General features: G+C 48.0%; 1 protein-coding gene across 2 annotated transcripts in view; it reads right to left on the reverse strand.

The window, feature by feature from the left end:
* LOC126525812 (uncharacterized) overlaps positions 1-22,759 on the reverse strand; it is an 80,200-nt gene that overhangs the window by 15,575 nt on the left and 41,866 nt on the right. The window contains exons 19-24 of one of the 2 annotated variants that reach the window (XM_072289974.1): positions 22,402-22,484; positions 19,778-19,865; positions 8,905-9,008; positions 8,196-8,276; positions 884-962; positions 418-508 (exon numbers count right to left, since the gene is read on the reverse strand). In XM_072289974.1, the coding sequence (XP_072146075.1) occupies positions 418-508; positions 884-962; positions 8,196-8,276; positions 8,905-9,008; positions 19,778-19,865; positions 22,402-22,484 (526 nt within the window). The remainder of the gene's footprint in view (positions 1-417; positions 509-883; positions 963-8,195; positions 8,277-8,904; positions 9,009-19,777; positions 19,866-22,401; positions 22,485-22,759) is intronic. The other variant, XM_072289975.1, reaches the window with a different exon arrangement.

Below are 22,759 nucleotides of genomic sequence, written 5' to 3' on the forward strand. Positions count from 1 at the left end.
GGCCACGTGACTGCATTCATGCGATATCGTATGGCAGGGTTCTGAACCTCGCTTCGCGCGAAAGAACCGTGCGGGCGGACCGTGGCGAAGTGAGCGGTCACGGCTCTGGGCGTCGGCTTGGCAGTGACTCAGCATATTTGGCGGTGGCACTCGGAAAGTAAGCGCCATCGTCCCCGATAAGCGATAGGCTGGACGAGCAGTCGAGAGCGCTGCATAAGTTCCCAAATGTCACCGCGTGTCCTAAAGTTACAGCAGTCGTTAGCATAATAGCGAAATTGGTTGATGTACACAATTCAGTTCATTTCTCAAGCGAAACCCCTGCTAGTAATCCGGTTCAGACTAGAATTGCGCAACCTGCCATGGTCCATTTTTTTCAAGAATTTTAGACATCCTATACAACCAACTGTATCAGCTTACCCCGAAGTTCCTGAAATGAAAACCCGACCTTCAGTGGCCGTTCCTCCCGATCGTTTCGAAGGGTCACGACACCCGAAACTGTGCAGAATTCCTGCATTAATGAACAGACAAGCGACATCGACATGTGAATAAGTGTCGGGTATCATTATATTGCTTTCAGTGACAGGAATCTGTTTCCAACAAAAAGAAATTAAAAAGATATCTTAATTGCCCACGTATAACTTCCCCAACCTTGTTTTCAACACGGACAAATGTAATCGAACATTTGGAACCTCTGTTAACATTGTAAAAGTGAATTTGGAGCGTCAACATTGGAAAACATTGCCTCGAGATGTTCGTAGATTGCGATTAACAGATCTTTTGTCTGCAATTGATATGTAATGTTATGCTGACGCAAGGAAATGAATCCTAATAACGGGTTTTAAGGTTTCGTAAGAACGCACGGCATAAGAACCTGAGAACTTACCACGACGTTGGCGACGTCTGGTGTCTCGTGGCCGGACTGCCGGCGGTACGACATGGAAACATCCGAACAGCCAACGCTCCTGCAGAAAACGACATCGAAATTAAAACAAAAGCACATGAAAAAAATAAACGGTACACGCATCTTAACCGATTGTAATGTAATGTATAAACGTTCGTGGTTAGAAAAATAACAAAATCACAAACACCGTGCGACTTTAAATTTTTTTATTGAAAGTGCAGGCACTGTTCAATTGACGTATGAACATCTTTTTAGTTCGCACTGAGTGAATCAAAAGTCTTATTCGAAACTCGTTGAGCTTAGCTTTCGGCTCCGTGCGAATACAAGCAGTTAATCTTTACCGATGAAACGCTAATTCTCCGTGCTTCCGTGCGGATGCGATTAATGTACCCGTCTTAGTACTTCAATTACAGAAGTGTTCGCTGGTGGCGTTTGTAGACCTGAGTCTCGTTTAGTTATAAGAGGATTGGGACGATATCAAGGTTGCTTTTTCTTTGCGTCAAATACTGCTCTCGACTTGAAATTCTGTGTTTCAGCGGATTAAAGATTCAGTGTCCTCCGTATTTTTTAATCTTGTTCGACGCTTTTGCTCGCGCTAGTTAAACAAGTCTCAAGCCTGGAGTAGCTATAGGCGGCAAATCCCGACTCACCTTTTTTTATGAGCGTTTTTTTTTCTTCGGTCTTATCAGCGCCCAACTGAAGGTGGGGTACGTTTCTGGTAATCTAGTCGTAATGGATTATCGCAGTGGAACTCGATCTTCTCTTCTGTTGCCTTTAAAATGTTTGGCACAGTTTGGTTCGTAACTGTCGCTTCAACGTGGCACTAGCGTGTCGGCCCCTGTCCGGCGTTTTCGAAGCGCGTACTATAGAATTAGTCCCCCGTGCGTGAGTACTGGTAAGACACAGCTGTTGTATACTTTTGTCATTATCCCTCAAGAGAAAAGAGCATAACAGCTGTGTCTTACCAGTACTCACCTACGGGGCAGATTGGGTGAGGGAACAAACGCGAGTTAGTGACATCTTAGTTGAAATCACGAAAAAGAAATGGGCAGGACATGTAATGAGGAGGAAAGATAACCGATGGTCATTAAGGGTTACGGACTGGATTCCAAGAGAAGGGAAGCGTAGCAGGGGGCGGCAGAAAGTTAGGTGGGCGGATGAGATTAAGAAGTTTGCAGGGACGACATGGCCACAATTAGTACATGACCGGGGCAGTTGGAGAAGCATGGGAGATGCCTTTGTCCTGCAGTGGGCGTAACCAGGCTGACGATGATGCTGATGACTATAGCACCACCGGTATTTCATGGCGTCTAAACAGGCCTCACGGTTTACGGGGTGCTTCTGGAAACGCAGACGAGTGATCCATTGTACGAGGGAACGGGCCATAAGGGAATGCATTTTTCAAGCTTTCCTCGATTATCATAGAGACGCACGCTTTAGTGCGAGTCACGGCATAGTAATTAGAGCACCTCAAGGGTCGCAGTACGGGTGGGTCTCCTGACGGCAATGCGTACATTCGCGTATCTTGGGACACTTTCTTTTTTTGCAGTTTGCACTATGTCGGCGAAACGTGTTTTGAACGAGATTAGGTCGTTCTACTTAGTAGAGGAAGCTCTAGGCCCATTTGTCCGCCCTGTGGCAGCAGCGTGTTCAGGACGCTAAGAAAACTCCCTGTCCTGCAGTTATGAAAAATTTTTTTTGTCGCATAGTACGCTGTAGGCAGACATTCTTGATGTGTTCGGATATAAAGAAATGCAGCAAGTGATTGCTGATGGACGAGATTTGTTCGTTTTATTTCACAATAAGATTCACCTGCAGTCGAACACTCCAACTGTATCAGAACTGGTGCCATTCGATGGTTCTATGAATTTGCAGGCCATTTTAACTTGCGTTTTTTGAGAGGGAATAATCAGAAGTCTTCCGGGAAATTTATTTTTAAGCATACAAAGGGTACGGCAGTTCATATTTGGTTTTCTTCTTGAGATCTGAGAGAAATTACTACGCTGAAAGCATATGGGTAAAGCCGCGAAATTGTCGCGTGTCCAGAACTGGATGTCGGGTTTCAAGTCTTGCTTTAGTTTGACTGCTCTAGGGTTAAAAATTAGTCCCTCAAGTTTCACAATTAGTACTTGTCAGTACCTCTAGTCATACAGTCATATGCATGCCTCTGCGGTAAGGGCAGTCGCGACGTGGCTGTAGTGTTGGGCTGCTAAGCATGGGAGGTCGCGGGATCGAATCCCGCCCGCAGTGGGCGCACTTCGACGTCGGCGAATTGCGAAAACACCCTTGTACGCACATTTACGTGCACCTTAAAGAATCCCTGGTCGTCCAAGTTTCCGGAGTCCGGAAATGGTGGTTATGGTACTGAAACCCCATAACTTGATAAATAATAATCTTGATGAAATCACTTATGACATCTCTATTGTCAGGTCATTTAGAACGCATTTTTCGCGACGCCATAGAATCTTGAGCTTGCGTGACATAAATATAACGAAATCTGCCGGTAAGGTTTGTTGTAATAGTTAACGTAATGGCTTATTATTATCTGTGCATTTGACAACGGTGCTGGAAACTGCGTGCGAGCTTACCCGAAGTTGACTACGTGTAATATTTGCCCGCTGTATCAGAACGGGCTATCGCGCATGTGCGCCGACGCCGTTTGCCACTTCTTTCCGTGACTCTCATTTCGCTCGCTGCCTACGTAAGTACATAAGCATATGAATAAACGATCCGTTGGTCATTTTTTGCTCAGCAACAAGTCGCCTCGATCGTTTCTTTAAACACGATACATGGTGTCAGAAGTCTGTCTGGGCAGCAGAATGGACGCCGTCAAGCCCCCGGAGACGTTGCAGCATTCTGGAAACTTGAAAAGAAACTGGCTGTTGTTTAAACAGAAGTTGGAACTCTTCATCACAGCGACGTTGTCAGACAAGCCAAGGAAGGGACGTGTACAGCAACTTCGTGTTTGCCGAAGGTGAGGACAAAGAAGATTGTCAAACTTTGGTCAGGAAGTTTGAATAGTACTGTCTTCCCGACGGGACTGAAACTTATGAAAGGCATGTATTCCGCCTTCGATTGCAGGACGAGGCAGAACCATTTGAAAGCTTTTTGCGGGATCTCAAGAAGCAAGCGAAACTCTGCAACTTTGGAGAGCTTGAACCATCCATGATAAGGGACCAAGTGGTCTTTGGTATCAACGACAAAAAGCTCAGGCAGAGGTTACTAGGTGAGAAGGACCTTAATTAGCTTGCAGAAAGCTGACCAAATGTGCAAAGCAGCCGAAGTTTCTGCGCAGCAGAATGCATCGTGGTCGACGGAAAGGCTACAAGTGGAGTACACGACCGAAACTGAACGAGACATAAAAAACAACAATATCAATGCCGTCAATGCGGAAGAATTCATGCGCCAGAAGAATGTCCGGCTCGCGGAAAGTTTTGCTACGCATGCAAGAAAAAGAACCACTTCGCGGCATGTTGCAGAAGACGCCAGACCAGATAAACCAAGTCGACGAAGCACAAGAGGCCGATGATAACTTCGATAACTGAATATCAGCGCGTGTGGCATAACTGAGGGTGCGGGGACAGATTGGACAGTTCGCGGCAAGATAGCTGGCCAAGAACTGCAATTTAAAGTAGACACTGGCTCGCAAGCCAGCCTACTATCTCTGTGTGTGTTCAGGCGCGCCAATCGAGTAATGGAGCCAATAAAAAAGCACAACGGTTTTAACGGCACATAACGGAAGCATGATCAAGCATGTGGGACTCTCAACAGAAGTCCTGAACATAAACGGCCAAGAGCGTCAGGTTACATTTCTTACTGTGAAGTAAGGTCGCGATGCCATCATTTGTCCCAAGGCATGTCGGGAATTCGGACTGATTCAAACGGTGAGGGCAGCAGACTCAAGCGAACAAGGCGCTCCCCAGCTGGCTTTTCCCCGACTAGTTCGCGGAACCGGCTCCGCAAAGCGTCTGTACAAGAAGGTGCTGCGACAGGATGCCCTTCCAGTAGTTGAGCCCGCCCGAAGGGTACCGTTGGCAATTAAGGAACCGCTTCGCGAAGAACTGACCGCATGGAAGGGGCCTCTATCACTGCGAAAGTGGACGAGTCTACCGACTGGGTAAGCCGTTTCGTTGTCCGAAAAAAGGACGGCCGGCTTGCGCGAACATTGTGCGATGCCATGGCGGGAAGACATTGAAAGCGAAATATCGGGCGCAAAGTACTGTTCTCGGCTTGACGCAAACGCTGGTTTCCATCGGACGAAGCTACGTCGCTCGCGTGTACTTTCGCAACGCCCTTTGGGCGCTACAGGTTTTTACGGCTGCCGTCTGGAATCTCTTCAGCGAGCGAGGTCTTCCAGAAGACATTTGACAGAAATTTTTTGAAGGCCTGACAGGAGTACGCGCACACACTGACGACATTCTGGTCTGGGCGGACTCGACAGAGCAGCAGAATGAACGGCTTCCAGCCGTACTAAAGCGAGCGGATCAAGCTGGGCTGACGTTTAATGAGCAAAAATGTATTTCGCGTGACACAGGTAACATTTCTTGGTGACGTGATCGGCGAAAACTGTGTCCGCTCCAGCTCAGACTTAATCGAGAGCATACGCGCCATACCACCTCCGAAGGATAAGCGGGCGGTTCGAAGAATGTTGGGCGTCGTGAATTACTTTCACAAATATGTACCCTCACTCAGTGACAAGACCTCGTTACTTCGTGGCTTTATGAAGGAAAGCGTGACTCATTGCTTCGTGCCCTTATGAAACAAAGCACGGTGTATTAATGGACATCAGCGCACGCGCATGAGTTGGCTCAGATCTGAATCTTGAGCTTGCGTGACAATAATATAACGAAATCTGTCGGTAAGGTTTGTAGTAATAGTTAACGCGATGGCTTAATATTATCTGTGCATTTGACAACGGGGCTGGAAACTGCGTGCGAGCTTACCCGAAGTTGACCACGTGTAATATTTGCCCGCCACCCAGCCTTCGGGTGTGACATGGAGGAATCGCGGCAGCCCTCGAGGTCTGCCGAGGTCGAAAGCGAGATTGCGACAAAGTGAGCGGAACGAAAATCTTTGCGTGCAAGTCAGCCACTGGCAACCCCTTTCGACTACACGAAAAACATGCATGTACATTGGTTAAGACACATGACAGAAAAAAGAACAAGGCTCTCTGTTACCGAATATTCTTACATATGCGCAATATTCAATTCGAATAAACGCATGTGGGTTACGTAAAATTTATGATGTTACGGGAACGCCTATATAGACAGAATTAATATTCGCAACGGGAGATTTACTTCCGAATTGTCTTGCGTCGCGCTTTCATGCGAAGCACCACTCGCATGTTTTACGTGACGTCATCAGCGTCTCCAGTCATCTAGCTTTATTCTTTCCAAACATTTATTACAATTTCATGCTATAAGGAAGAAATTTGCGTAAATAAAGCACATACATTGCGCATTTCGTTAAAATAGATCTATTCATGAAGGCAAGTAAACAGCTCGAAACAGTGGTTGTCACGCATCGTGTATTTTTAAAAAATAGGGGCCATTGTACGCAAAGATAATCAAGTGCATATTCTGCGTAGTCGAGTAGAGCAGACGCCAGTAATTGATTCGTTGAAGCCTTTAAACTTGGTAATCGATGCTAATTCGCCAATTTTTTTCTATCACTGCTTCTGAATGGCTTGCCGTCAAAGAAGAACTCGTAGAAAATTGAAAGAAACTCAAATTTGGCATGTGTTCAGCCAGGTCCATATCTCCAGGTCCTTGTGTCTTTGTAACAAAAAGATAAATGAATGTACGCGTTTCAATTCTGATGTAGGCATGACAATTCTCTTAGTTAATCCCTTGTAGACCAAAATTAGTAGCCATGGGTGTAGCTACTAGCGGGGCCACTCGCCATGTAGAATTTTCGGCTCCTTCTGAATACACAATGTTCATCTTTACTGATGAATGTTTGTGCTGCGGTGTAGATGCAAAAAATATTGGTGCCTGTGCCGGTCTTGAAGCCTGTTTAGCGCAAATGAGCCAAGGTTACTTTTATTTTGCGCTACAGTTCTGTTTATGCCTCCAATTCTCTGTTTCAGTTGACTGACGGTTCAGTTGAAGTCTAGCGTTGTGTTCGGTGCACTTCTTCAACTTGCCCCAGAATGTTTATTTGAGCTAGGTAAATAAATCTCGCACCTGGAGTGTCTCAAGGCGGTAAATCCTCCGCTGTCTTTTGTATGAACGTTTATTTTTCTGTATCTTATTAGGATTCTACTTAACGTGGCAGTGAATTTTCGTGTAGTTTTTTTCTTGTTGCCTTTAGAATGTTTTGCTCTGTTTGGTGTGTCAACATCGATAGAGCTTGACACTAACGTGTGACACCCGTCATACATTGCGGAAACGTTCGCTGTTATCATCTCTATTTCATGGCGTATAATCAGGCATGCGGTATGAGGGGTGTTTCCGGAGGCGAGGCCGATTTGCCCATTACTACGGAAAGCACAAGAAGAGGTAATCGAGAGAAACCCTCATCGAGACACGATATTGGTCGGTCTACCGATGGTGAGGCGTAAATCCACAGGTCGTGGAAAATTTTTGCCGTTAAGTTTCACTCAATCGGTGGAGCACCTGTGGAATGAAATTAAGATGTTCGATTTAATTAGCGATACCTACATCAAATAATATTATCAGACACAGTAAGAGTGGCAGTACTGAAGGAAAAGTGGACGCCCAAGTGTTCCGCACTATGGCTTCTGCTTTGCAAGTGGCACGTTTCGCAAATCTACCCCGATTCGTGTAAATAATGTGCAAATAGCTAAATAGTCTGCAACAGTGATTAGTATAAAGGGCGTATCTAAAGGGTGTGACAGCGCACACAGCAAATCATTTTTTGTTTTCTGGTTGAAATAGGCCAGAATTTCTTACGCTGAAAGAATATGCATAGCCGCTTTAAATTTTTTGCATGTCTAAAACTGGTTACGGACTCATCGTATGTCAGGTTTCCAGTCTTCCATTGGGGTCCAATCGTCCGACTTGTGGGTTAAAAATTAGTATTTGTTTACTATCTCTAATCACGTGGTCATACGCATACCTCTGTGGTAAAGGCAGCGCGGCAAAATCAAACGGTTATATCATCTTCTTTGTTAGGGCATTTAGAAGACATTTTTCGTAATGCCTTCTAACGATAACAAATTTACTTGACAATATTTTAACGAAATGTCTTGATATTTGTGCTAATAATTAACGTAACGACGTCTCGTATATGTATATTGGGCAGCGCTGCTGGAAACTGCGGGTCAGCTTACCACGATGGGGACCAGGTGAAAGGTTGGGCAGTCACCAAGCAGGCCGGTGTGGCATGGAGCAATCCCGACAGCCCACGTGGGCTGCAGAGATCAAAAGCGAGACTAAGATGAAAGGACGGACGGACGGACGGACGGACGGACGGACGGACACCGTCCCACGCATGTCAACTGGCGGCATTCTGATTAGAATACACGAAAGGAATCTATATATACATTGCTAGCTGGACAAATGGCAGAAGACAAGCACAGTGCCACGTTACTAAATACAGTAGTCATATGCATCCACGATGTCCAATTCAGATAAACGTATGAAGATCATGCACATTTCATAATCTCTGACCTGGTGGCGAATCTACGAAAAATGAATATATACAACGTTGTGCAGAATTGAAGTAAATAACGCTAAGTAGCATCCAGCACCGAGATTCAGTTTCCGATGCGTGCGGGAACGCACACCGAAAACGCTTGAAACGCGTCGGTAGCAGATTTGATGGTCAAAGCTACGCGTCGATACGTATAGCGATGACGTCACGGCGGAACATGAGCGCGTCGAGTGTAAACAAGTGCTAAACATGTACCGTGCAAAATAACTTGAAAACAATTTATGTAAAAGTGATAGCTTACTGTATTTTAAAGGCTGGTTAGCCATTAGTTTTATTCTTAAATTATAGTTAAGGCTGGTATACGAGAATACAAGGTATGCTCTTACCGCATAGACTAGGGCCAGCTGCCGACATATGGACCTTCGTACGACATCGGCGGTGAGTCCGCTGACAGAGTGGATGCCACAGTAGAGCGTACTGCAAACCGTAACCGAGAAAGAGTAAGCCTTAGATAGAAACCAACTGCGATTCCACCTGTTCAAATGCATTTGAAAGACAGATCTTTTGACGAGTCAATCCCTGGGCTAATGTGAATGACATTTCTTGAATTTGGGAGCAACATCTGTATTCTTGGGGCTATAATAATACTATCGTACGCGCACTGCTGACGCTAGGGCGGCGACACCATCGCTGGAAAGAAGCACCGCCGACGGCGTTGACGAGAAATTCGCATCTTGACCGCGGCCTAGTTGTACGTCGACTGTGCACTGCCCGGGTGGATTGCGGTCACGTGGCGACCGTGGATGCCACAGTAACCCGCGCTGTAAATCGTAGCGAGGAAAGCAGGCGCTTGCTTAACAGGAGTCTTTAGCTCGGCGCAGTTTGCGGTTCCTTCTATACTTAAATGCACACAAAAGGAAAAAATTCTTGACTGAGGAAACTGCTGGACCGATGTGAATGAAATTGCTGAACTTGGGAGAGAAAAACTTGGGACAGAAAAAAAGGACAGTGAAGCGCCAACTTGGCACTTCAGTGTCTTCAATGCCAGGGTTAGCGCAGAGTATAAACTACTTCATTTCTAGTCTCGCCATTCGGGCTCATCCACGTCCACTTTCGGCTATCTCGCTTGCGGTATACGGTATTCATTATCCGCATATTGTTCTGTTCTGCAAACTCTACTAATAACTCTCCCCTGGCATTCCTAGAGCCTATGCCATATCCCCCCACTGACGTCTCCAGCCTGCTTCTTGCCTACCCTGGCATCGAAGTCGCCCTTCAGTATAGTGTATTTTGTTTTCACTTTACCCATCGCCGATTCCACCTCTTCATAGAAGCTTCCGACGTCCTGGTCATCATGACTGAATGTGGGGGCGTAGACCTGTACAGCTTTCAATTTGTACCTCTTAAGTTTCACAACAAGACCTGCCACCCGCTCGTTAATGCTACAGAATTCCTGAAAGTTACCAGCTATATCCTTATTAATCAGGAATCCCCGCGACGTAGCTGACCGCGCGTGCCTCTTGTCGGGCGAGCAGTCCTAGTTCTCGTCTCTCCGCTAAGCACCGGTAGCACAGGACGTGCCCGCTTTTTTGCACTGTATATGCTTCTTCTGTCCTGCTAACTTCACTGAGCCCTGTTATATCCCATTTACTGCCCTCGAATTCCTCCAATAGCACTGCTAGACTCGCGCCACTAGATAACGTTCTAGCGTTAAACGTTGCCAGGTTCAGATTCCAGTGGCGGCCTATCCGGAACCAGGGATTCTTAGCACCCTCTGCCGCGTCGCAGGTCTGACCACCGCCGTGGTCAGTTGCTTCGCAGCTGCTGGGGACTGAGGGCCGGGGTTTGTTGTGTTCATATAGGAGGTTGTGGCCAAGTACTGCACCAGGGTGACCAATCCTGCTCTGGTGAGGGAGTGCGTTACCGGTTCTGGTCACCGGGACCAGGCCGCACTCCAGGCCTGTTTATGCAATTTTATCATGACGCCGATTAAAAATTTTTTTTATTCCGTTGGAAAATTGCGCGGCACCGGGATTCGAACCACGGACCTCTTGCACGCGAGGCAGATGCTCTCTGTACGCCACCGTTGCACCATCGCTCTATTAGTCTCACAGATATATCCTCGTTTTGTAAGGGTGTGAGTTATACACCAATTCACACCCTCATTCCCCTATAGATGTCTAAATTTTACAGCTGATTTAGTACGATGGCACACATACAACTAAGGAGGCCTGTTTTGAAGGCCCGAAGTGTCGTTGCCGAGCGCCAGGAGCAGTCACCTCAGGGGCATTCAGGAACTATCCGTTCGTGAAGCACCACCTCTATGCAAGCAATGTTTACAGTTCCGAGAATCATTAACAGCGAAGAATGCGCGTTTTGTAAACATTTCTAACTTAGACGTTTAGCTGCACTAATTCGTGCATTGGAATACAAACACACCTGGGGCGCTATAACGTAACTATTCCAAACTTTTCTATTCCAATTCTGCTATCAGCCCTCCGCGATTGGTCAAAAACCTTTTTCTACCACCCCCCACTTCACCTGTCTGTCACGCGACGTCACGAAAACCGCGATACCTCCCCATCTGATATGATGTGTACACACGTATTATGCATGATTTGACAAAAAAGAAAAACAGTTATTTTTGATTCGAACCCTCTTCGCAATTAGCCCTCGGCTATTGGTTTTCGGGCTGCACCCACTTCACCTGCCTGTCACGCGACGTCACAAAACCGCACGAACTCACCGCGTCAAAGTGACGTGTACGCGATAAAGATGCATTAATATGCCGAACAAAACTGAATTTTTTTCGGAATAGCCGCAGGCTGCCCCGTTCCGAAAGGAATAGAAGATAGCTGCTGCCGATCGCTGAGACGCTGGCTACTCGCACCTGCCGGAGAGCATGGGTGTATTTGCGTATAATAAAACTTCTTGCGTGACCGTGTAGCGTATTCAAGCACTTTCGGCACGTTTACTACCTCATTCTGCTAACTCTTCTTTGCTGAGGGTCTGTTTTAGCGTCATTCTAAAGCTTCCGTTGCATGCCGCCGCGATTTTCGACCAGCCACCACAAGCTAAGTAAGGGAAAGCCGACCAGTCACAGACGCTGGCACCACCCTCTTCATCCGGTTATCGATTTTCAGTGCACTGGCTCTGCCCCAGTGAATCCCTCTCCACTTGAGCGTTCTCCTCGCCTCTTGTCAGCCAATTAGATACGACAAGCCACTCAGTGTAGGCAATGTTATTCGTTTTTGAAGCAAACAAAAGTGACCTCCTATAAACGAGGAGAGAATTTGACTGGTCTGTTCAGTGTTACGTTTCGCCTACAACGCGCGGTAATGCCGGCGCGGATGCAACGGACGCCGGGGCTTTGTTCAAAGCGGCGGACATTTTGGCCCGTCCGACGCCGCCGCGACGCCTACCCGCCAAGCGTGTCCAGGCGTGTTTCAGTGCCACGTGTCTTCGTGTGTGCGTGTGTGTGTGTGTGCCCTCGCTTGTCAAAGCGCGGCAGCCGGGGAGCGGAGTTCCCCGAATGAGGAGCCTGGAGGTCTCTCGGCTCAACCGTTCGCGCCGTCGTGTGGGCGGTTGGCGATGCGTCACTACACTCGGTTCAGCAGGTCTCTCGGCTCAACCGCTCGCGCCGTCGTGGGCTCCTGCTGCGCCGTCCCGTGACCTTCATCCCGTGACCTTCATCCCGTGACCTTCTCTTTTGGACCGCGACGCCGAGGGTATAAGAGCAGCTGCCCCCGGACGCCAGGAGAGAGGCTCCGATTTGTACTGTTGAGTTACGTGCTCTCCCGTCTCTCCACTTCGGTCGAACTGACCGGCCGCTCTTTTGCTATGTTAGAATAAACAAGTTGTTCTGTTACCAGTCTTCTCATGCTTTGCCGGGACCTTCGGATGCTTCCAGTGCCCCAGGCCGCCAGGCCAACGCTACCCTTGGGGCTTGCGACCCATTGGCAATAACGGGCGTCAGCACCGAGACCCCAACAACTCGTGCCAGCGGTGAGATTCCAACATCTGGTTGCCAGCGGTGAGATCGCGACAACGGAGGCCAGCAGCGAAGAGATGCGGTTGACTGTATGCTGAGCAGCACAACGACCATCCGGGAGCAGTGCAACGAGCCCTGTGTGACGACTGGTTGCCTGCAGCGGAACGACTGCGCTGAAGTCTTGGCTGCGAGGTTTGGTGAGTGCGGGACTTTCTTCTTCTGAGTTTTGCCAGGCTTTTGTTAGTGTTAGAAACAGAGCTGGTAATTGTGGTTGTCGTTGCTGCCGGGTTAGTTTGCGGCAAGACAATAGTAGGCAGTAGAGAAAGCAGCATTCAGAGCAGCCATGGATTTGAAGTCGTTGCGCAAACTGAAATTGCTGGAGCTTGCGAGAGAGTTGGGTCTGGATGTCTCAGACAAACTCAGAAAACCAGAACTGCTAAGGGCTATTCTTGAGTTAGAAGCTGAGGATGACGAGCTGTCGGAATGCCTTGAGACCATTGAGGAGAGGGAGGCGCAAAAAGAGAAACAGGAGCGCGAACTTAAAGAACAGAAAGAGAAAGATGAGCGCGAACGTAAAGAGCAACAAGAGAAAGAAAGAGAGCGCGACCGTCAACACGCTTTGGAAATGAAGCGTCTCGAGTTAGAGATGGAACGCGCTCGTAATGGAAGTCAGGCACACGGTGCAGGAGAACGAGTATTGTTCAAAATGACTGACCTGATGCGGCCGTTTAAGCTTGGAGAGGACATTGGTTTGTTCCTGGTTAACTTTGAGCGAACGTGCGAGAAGCAGGGGTTCTCTCGGGAAACGTGGCCACAGCGCTTGCTCACTTTGTTACCCGGCGAGGCGGCCGACGTAGTCGCTCGCTTGGAGAGAGAGGAGGCAGAGGATTTCGACAAAGTGAAATCGAGTCTGCTAAAAAAGTACCGGCTGTCAGCGGAGGCGTTCCGTCGGAAGTTTCGGGAAAATGAGAAAGGCAGAAGTGAGTCATATACAGAGTTTGCGTACAGGCTTATGTCAAACATGCAGGAGTGGCTCAAAGAAAAGAAAGCGTTTGGTGACCACGAGAAAGTTCTGCAGTGTTTCGGGCTAGAACAGTTTTATAGTCGGTTACCTGAGAACGTGCGGTACTGGGTCTTGGATAGGCCAGACGTTAGTACGGTGGCTAGAGCCGCTGAGTTAGCCGAGGAGTTTGTGACGCGTCGGGCTCGTGGAGCTAAGGACGGTCAAAAGGGTGAATTTGGCTCCAAGTTTGAGAGGCCGAAGTTCACACCCATGAGAGCAAAGGGGGATACACGTAGTGCGGATGCGAGTGAAAGCAGTCCGACCGAACGTAAGGAGACGGCGGCAACCGAAGCCGAACGCAGAAAGCGGTTCGAGATGAGGCAAGCGCGCGTTTGTTATACGTGCCAGAAGCCGGGTCACTTTTCGGCGCAGTGTCCAGAAACAAAAACACAAGTCGTGTTTTTGTCTATATGCAGCACTGACGAGAACATGAAGCTTCTCGAGCCTTACATGCGAGACCTCCTCGTGAACGGGAAAGAGTGCCGAGTGCTTCGCGATTCCGCAGCTACAATGGATGTAGTTCACCCCTCTTACGTAGAACCCGATATGTTCACGGGCGAGTGCGCATGGATCAAGCAAGCAGTGGAAGCTCATAGCGTGTGTCTGCCGGTAGCAAAAGTGCTTATTGAAGGACCTTTCGGAGCACTTGAGACGGAGGCCGCAGTGTCATCTATGCTGCCCCCCCAGTACCCGTACCTATTTTCGAACAGGTCCGATCACCTCCTGCGCGAGAAGGGGCTTTTGTTTGGTGAGGCTAGCGTTCAGGCCTTAACCAGATCGAAGGTTCGGGAGCTCGCTGCAAAGGCGATAGTTGCGGGGCCGACGTTGTTGAACGATGAAAAAGGGTCAGAGGCGCAGCAAGCTGGTATTCAGAGCACGCCCGAACTGAATAAAATTGAGCCTGTAGCGTTAAAGGCAGCAGATACTGGAGAGGAAATTCCCGACACGGGAAAGTTAGAAGAGCTGTCTCCAGATTTGCTCATCGCGCCTACGTCAGACGGACTTAACAGGTTGCTAAAAGTCAGCCGGTCGGCTTTGATAACCGAGCAAAAGAAGGATGGCAGCCTAGAAAACATACGCTGCATTATCAAGGAAGGTATCGCCAAGAAAAATGCTCGCTTTGTGGAAAGAGGTGGGGTCCTGTACCGGAAGTATCTAGACCGCAGGGGAGTGGAGTTCGATCAGCTGATCGTGCCTCAATGCTATCGTCAGGATCTGTTGCGCTTGTCGCATGGAGGTTCGTGGTCCGGACACCTAGGAGTTAAGAAAACTAAGGACCGTCTCTTGCAGGAGTACTATTGGCCAGGGTGTTTTCGGGACGCAGACCACTTTGTGAAGACATGCGACACCTGTCAGCGGGTGGGCAAGCCAGGGGACAAATCGAGGGCGCCGTTGAAGTTGGTACCTATCATTACGGAGCCTTTTAGACGGCTCGTTATTGATACAGTGGGACCTCTGCCGGTAACAGCCACGGGGTACCGACACATTTTGACTGTGATCTGCCCAGCGACAAAGTTCCCTGAAGCAGTGCCGCTTAAAGAACTCAGCTCAGTTGAGATAGTCAATGCACTACTGTCCATATTTGCGCGAGTTGGTTTTCCTGCAGAAATCCAGTCAGATCAGGGTACAGTGTTTACTAGCGCTTTGACGACAGCCTTTCTCGAAAGGTGCGGGGTAAGGCTGTTACACAGCTCAGTGCACCACCCCCAGTCGAATTCCGTGGAGAAGCTCCACTCCGTCATGAAGCGCGTGTTGAGAGCATTGTGTTTTGAACATCAAACTGACTGGGAGCTGTGTCTGCCGGGAGTGATGTTTGCATTAAGACCGCGCCGCATGCAGATACGGGGTTTTCGCCAGCTGAGCTGGTGTACGGTCGCTCGCTGCGATCTCCGCTTCGCATGCTTCGAGAATCATGGGAAGGCAGGGGCGACGACCCAGTCGTGGTAGAGTACGTGCTTAAGCTCCTTGAACGCTTAAGAAGGACACAGGAGTTGTCAGGTGAAGCAATGGCAGAGGCCCAGCAGAGGGCCAAGGTTTATTATGATCGGACAGCCAGGGCCCGTCGTTTTGAGGTGGGCGATGAGGTCATGATATTGCGCACATCGCTAAAGAACAAACTCGACGTGCAGTGGGAGGGCCCAGCACGGATTGTTCAAAAACTGTCGGACGTTAACTACGTGGTGAGTCTGCCAGGAAAGCGGAAAGCACAGCAAGTTTACCACTGTAATCTGCTCAAACCCTATAAGCAACGGGAAGCAGTGGTGTGCATGATGGTAAACGTGCCCGAAGAGCTTCCGGTCGAGCTTCCGGGACTAGGCTCAGTGACGAACAGGAAAGACACCGATCAAGTCATTAGTGACTTAATAAGTAAAGCATCGCTGTCGCCTGAGCAGAAAACCGAACTACACCAGCTCTTACAAGAGTTTCAAGGTCTGTTCTCTGAGAGGCCTGGTAGTACTTCTGTCCTTACTCATGACATAGAACTTACCTCCCCAGAGCCAGTACGATCCAAGGCGTACCGGGTGTCACCCCGCCAGAACGATATTATGGAGGCTGAGGTAAAGAAAATGCTACAGCTCGGTGTTATTGAAGCGGGTGAGAGTGATTATACCTCCCCTTTGATTTTAGTTGAGGTACCGGGCAAGGAACCTCGTCCTTGCGTCGACTACCGCAGGCTTAATTCCATCACTAAGGATCAAATTTATCCGATCCCTAACATCGAGGAGCGCCTTGAGAGAGTGAGTAGCGCTCAGTTTATTTCCACCCTAGATCTTGTCAGGGGTTATTGGCAGGTTCCACTTACAGAAGAGGCTAGTAGGTATGCGGCGTTCATTTCACCAATGGGGACATTCCGTCCTAAAGTTTTGAGTTTTGGTTTGAAGAACGCGCCATACTGCTTTTCAAGCCTCATGGATAAAGTGTTGCGGGGACAGCAAGAATTCGCTTTACCGTATCTAGACGACGTAGCGATATTCTCCGCATCCTGGCCGGAACATATGGCGCACTTGCGGGCAGTGCTAACCCGCCTGCGCGATGCGGGCTTGACAGTCAAGGCTCCCAAGTGCCAGTTAGCACAGGCCGAGGTTGTCTACCTCGGACACGTGATTGGTCGGGGTCGTCGCCGCCCCTCTGAAATAAAGGTGGCCGCTGTGCGAGACTTCCCGCAACCGCGCACGAAGACCGATATTCGGTCGTTCTTAGGTGTCGCCGGCTATTATCAGAGGTACATCCCCAGGTACTCTGATATCGCGGCTCCCTTGACGGATGCTCTAAGAAAGACAGAGCCGCAAACAGTCGTCTGGGATGAGACAAAGGAAAGAGCTTTTAGCGCCCTAAAGAGCGCCCTAACAAGCCAGCCTGTGCTACGATCGCCCGACTACACAAAGGGTTCGTTGTTCAGTGTGATGCTAGTGAGCGAGGCATGGGCGTTGTACTGTGCCAACGGGAAAATGGAGAAGTAGAACACCCCGTCCTGTATGCTAGTCGTAAGCTGACGAGTCGTGAGCAGGCGTATAGCGCCACCGGGAAAGAGTGTGCGTGTATCGTGTGGGCCGTTCAGAAATTGTCATGTTACCTAGCCGGCTCGAGGTTTATCATTGAAACGGATCACTGCCCTCTCCAATGGCTGCAGACCATCTCTCCCAAAAATGGCCGCCTCCTGCGCTGGAGCCTCGCTTTGCAACAATATTCCTTTGAGGTGCGTTACAAAAAGGGGAGTCTCAACGGTAACGCCGATGGCTTAAGTCGAAGCCCCTAACGTGGGAATCAGCCTCAAAATTGCTTGTTACTGATGTTTTTCTTCCTGAGGCAGGATTTTTAACCTATTGCTTTTGTGTAGTGTTTCAAAGTGATGATGTGCTTTTTAGTGCAAATTTTCCGATTTGTGGACGCGTTCTGAGTGCTGCTAAACTACTGTAAGGAACTAGGCAGCAGTATAAAAGGGGGAAGAGCCTGGCAGGGCTTAGTGAGGGTTGTGCCGTGCTTGCTGACTGAGCGGTTGACTTTTGGCGTGGTTCTAACGCTTGCCGGAAACGAGAACAAAAATGTCAACTCTCCCGAAGTCACTTTGCAGTGTCCTGTGTGCACCTGAACGTGAGAACGAGGCCTTCTCTGTGCGCTGCGCTCAAGAAACGCCCAAGGACGCCCAACTTCGGTTATGAGCATCATCGAGCGACATCCCTCCGGACAGCGGATGCAGTCCCCTGACCATCGGGATCTCCTTCCCCCGGCGGGGCGGTCTGTTACGTTTCGCCTACAACGCGCGGTAATGCCGGCGCGGATGCAACGGACGCCGGGGCTTTGTTCAAAGCGGCGGACATTTTGGCCCGTCCGACGCCGCCGCGACGCCTACCCGCCAAGCGTGTCCAGGCGTGTTTCAGTGCCACGTGTCTTCGTGTGTGCGTGTGTGTGTGTGTGCCCTCGCTTGTCAAAGCGCGGCAGCCGGGGAGCGGAGTTCCCCGAATGAGGAGCCTGGAGGTCTCTCGGCTCAACCGTTCGCGCCGTCGTGTGGGCGGTTGGCGATGCGTCACTACACTCGGTTCAGCAGGTCTCTCGGCTCAACCGCTCGCGCCGTCGTGGGCTCCTGCTGCGCCGTCCCGTGACCTTCATCCCGTGACCTTCATCCCGTGACCTTCTCTTTTGGACCGCGACGCCGAGGGTATAAGAGCAGCTGCCCCCGGACGCCAGGAGAGAGGCTCCGATTTGTACTGTTGAGTTACGTGCTCTCCCGTCTCTCCACTTCGGTCGAACTGACCGGCCGCTCTTTTGCTATGTTAGAATAAACAAGTTGTTCTGTTACCAGTCTTCTCATGCTTTGCCGGGACCTTCGGATGCTTCCAGTGCCCCAGGCCGCCAGGCCAACGCTACCCTTGGGGCTTGCGACCCATTGGCAATAACGGGCGTCAGCACCGAGACCCCAACAACTCGTGCCAGCGGTGCGATTCCAACATCAGACAACCCTGTGGGTGACCGCCCGGTGCTTGCGTCGGTGGTTACGCAAATTTGACGTCAGGAAATTCGAATAGAAACATATTGGAATAGTCTTACGTTATAGGGCCCCTGGACACCGTTAGCATCCGGCATTTATGTTCTGATGCAAAGGCAAACCGTTAAATTCGTGTCAGCAATAGACATTAGGAAACTCATTACAATAAAAAGAATCTAGAAGTAGTCAAATAGTTTAAAACAGTGACTTTGCTCTTGGGCGTATGCCAAATGTGTGACAGGGTGTTCGGTGGTCCTTTTTGGATATTGCGGTTGAAATCTGCGAGAATTTATTACCCTGCAGAAATTGTACAGCAGCATACGATTGCTGCATGTCTAGAACTGGTCATGAACACCTCGGAAGTTAGGTTTCAGGTCTTGCATTAGGGTTCACTTGTCCGACTTCGGGCTTAAAAATTATTCTCTCAATTTTATAATCAGTACTTGTCTGATTGCTACCTTTAGTCTTAGCCATATGCCTGCTTCTGTCATAAAAGCAATGGCTATGAAATCATGTACGTGTAGAATCGTTAAGACACTTCGATGAGGCTTTTCGTAACACCCTGTAATTATTACAAGTTGTCGCGGCAATAATGAAATATATCGATAAGAGTTGTGATAATAGTTAACGTAACGATTTTATCGCATCAGTAAATTAGGCAACGCTGCTTGAAACAAACTGAGCTTACCAGAATATCTACGGCATGCTGTGCTGGGCATTCACCCAGCCTGCCGGTGTGACATCGAGAAATCCCGATGCTTCACGTGTGCTCCAGAGATCGAAAGCGAAGAGTTAGAGAAAAGGACAGAGCAGAAAAAAAAAAAAGAACCGTCGCGTGTCTGTCAACCAACAGTAATCTGACTGGACTACACGAAAGGAATCTATATATGCATCGCTAGTTAGAGAAATGCCAGAAAGGAAGAACAGTGAAACGTTACCAGGTGGTCATATACATGCACGGTGCTTAATTGACAAACGTACGAAGAACGTGCACATTTCACTGTATGTTCCCTCATGGCGTATCTTCTAAAAAAATGAATATATATTGAGACGAGCGAACGGCGGAACATGACTGTGTTGAGTTCAAACAAGTGTTAGTCGTGTACTTGGCAAAATACCATAAAACCCCTTTGGCGAAAGGGGTTTTAAATAAGGCCGCTACAGGTGAATTCGACGTCTGCTCTTACCGCATACATTAAGGCCAACTGCCGGCATACGGACCTTCGTACGATGTCGGAGGTCCGGTCAAGTGGCGGCCGTGGATGCCACAGTAGGCCGCGCTGCAAACCGCTCCAAACTGCAATTCCGCCTGTTCGAATACATGTAAAAGGCAGCAATGCTGTTATGAGATAGCTACTAGACTTATTTGTATGAAATTTGGGGAATTTGAGCGAAGAAGTTATATTCCTGGGGCTGCAGTAATGAGATCGTGCGCGCTCAGCTAACGCTAGGGCGGCGCCACCATCGCTGGATAGAAGCGCCGCCGACGGCGTTGACGGGAAACTGGCGTGTGGACCGGGGCCTGGTTGTACGTCGACTGAATTGTAAGGGTGGATTGCGGTCACGTGACGACCGTGGAAAGCACAGTAACCGGCGTATACGACGTAGCAATGAAAGCAGGTGCGTCTTTAACAGGAATCTTTAGCTCGGGGCTGTTTCCAATTCCGCGTAATAAATTAATTTATATTCTATGCTCCCAAGTGCAAGAACCATGATTTCATTATGAGGCACGCCTCAGTGGGGGACGCCGGAAGTTTAGACCGAAAGTCCGCTTATTTAAGTGCATACGAAATTCAGAAATTCTTCCCTGAAAAAACCGCACTGAAATTGGAATGACATTGTTGCACTTGAGACAGCAAAATTGCACCGACTCTAGCAAGCGAAATCTTCATTTTAGGCCTGAAATATATACAAATTATTGAAAATTGTTGGGAGAGTTGCGTGTATGAAAGGTCGAATGCTTTTCGAATATTCCAGCCACGTGTTTATCGGACCGCTTTTCCTCTGCATCGTATCTTGCAACGCGAGATAGAAATTTATCCCTTACTGCAGATGTGACTTGTTTTCTTTTCGCCATTTCGTTCAATCGTACAAACGTGGCGGTTCTGAATCGGGCCAAAGAACATTTATTTGATGTTCTTTGGCCCGATTCAGAACCGCCACGTTTGTACGATTGAACGAAATCGAAATATATATTACGAAATATATATCGCTTGCTTTCCTTTTCCTTTAAAGCTGTATGGCCGGGAATATCCGGCCGCGAACAGACATGTGGGTTATCCGCGTGACATAGCACTCTTCAGAGAAAAATGACGAGCGTACAGGTTTCAAGAAAATAACCACAAGCGAGACAGGCAGCACTAATTGTTTCGAAACAAGATACACCCTCAGACATGGTGTATACTTCTTTAGAGCGTATATTCTACCACTGCTTAGTGTTTATGAGTTATTTTACTCCCAAGCGGGAGCAGCTTTACTCAATTTGTGCATAAAGAAGAGAGAACATGCTCCACGAGAGAGCAGCCGCTGAAAAAAAAAAAAAAATTTGCCGTGCTACTGCGTTCGTTCTCAAGTATTTGCGTATTATTCTGCGAAGTAATTTACACCCATAGAAGTGAATAAGGGTATAAACTTGTCTTCTTACTCCCACACTTACACATTTGTATGAATTAGAGTAATTTAGCGCCTCAGTCACTTTTGAATCATTCGGCCCTGAAATCTTTGTATATATATATATATATATATATATATATATATATATATATATATATATATATATATATATATATATATATATGTGTATATATATATATATATATATATATATATATATATATATATATATATATATATATATTACGGTGTACATATTACAGCACACACAGCTAGATGCGACACAATCCTAAGCAGGATTGTCAAGGAGGCCTGAGGTGTCATTGCCGAGCGCCAGGGGCGGTCACCTTCGGATCAAGGTCACTGTCACGACGCAAAAACAAGGCCTAGAATTTTTCGTATTTGACAATGTCTATATGTTCGGTGGGCATCACCTCTGTGTTAACAAAAAAAGTAAATCTTACCCTTCCTATAGCAAGTAACAACGAAGCGCGAATGTTCTGTCAATAAAGGGTTCCTTCAAATTCGTTTTACCAAGAAAAGCTGTGTAACTTGGACGTCCAACAGAACTAATTCGTGAATTATGAAATATGATGTATGAACACACCTAGGCACCGTTCGCAATCAGGCATCCAAGCTCCAACGAAAAGCTAAATCGTGAAATTCACGCCAGCAATATTCGAGAGAAAAGTCACTAAACTAAAAAGAAAATGCAAGATATCTGGAAGTAGTTAAATAGTGTGTTCGCTGAAGCGCGTACGCCAAAGGCGTGACAGCGTGTACGAGCGTTCATTCTTGGTTTTCTAGTAGAAATGGGCGAGAATTTACTGCGGTGCAGAAATTGTATAGCAGCGTAGAATGTTCCATATCTAGAACTGGTTACGAACTTCCCGGATGTCCAGTTTGACGTCTTGCATTAGGGTTCAATCGTCCGACTTGTTTTTCAAAAAATATTCTTCCAACTTTCATAATTAGTACTTGAACGCCTACTACCTCTAGCCATGTAGTCTTGCCACTGTGGTAAATGCAATCGTGAGGAAAGCAAGTAGTTATAGCGTCATCTGCATTGTCAAGACATTTCGTATAGCATTATTGTAACGCGCTCTAATAACAAGTTCTCGTGGCAATAATTTAATGAACTGTATGGATAAGATCTGCACTAATAGTGAATGTAACAACATCATCGTATCGGTAAATTAGGCAAGGCTGCAGGAAACTGCGTCAGAGCTTACCACGAAGATGACCACACGCAATGCTGGGCTGTCGGCCAGCATGGTATGGTGTGACATGGAACAATCCCGACTGCCCACGTGTGCTGCAGAGATCGAAAGCCAGATTAAGACAAAAGGGCAGGAAAGAAAGAAAAGCGTCCCGTGTATCCCAAATGACTGAATTGTGATTCGACTACACGAAAGGGATATGTACATACACTACTAGTTACACAAAAGGCAGAAGGCAAGCACAGTGCCCAGTTACCAATTGGTTATATGCATGCACGATGTTTAATTCACACAACCGTATGAAGATCATGCACATTTCATGATCTATGCCCTGATGGCGCATCTAAGGGAGACGTATATTGACAAAATT

Source organism: Dermacentor andersoni, chromosome 8 (genome assembly GCF_023375885.2).
Source record: "Dermacentor andersoni chromosome 8, qqDerAnde1_hic_scaffold, whole genome shotgun sequence".
NCBI lineage: Eukaryota > Metazoa > Arthropoda > Arachnida > Ixodida > Ixodidae > Dermacentor > Dermacentor andersoni.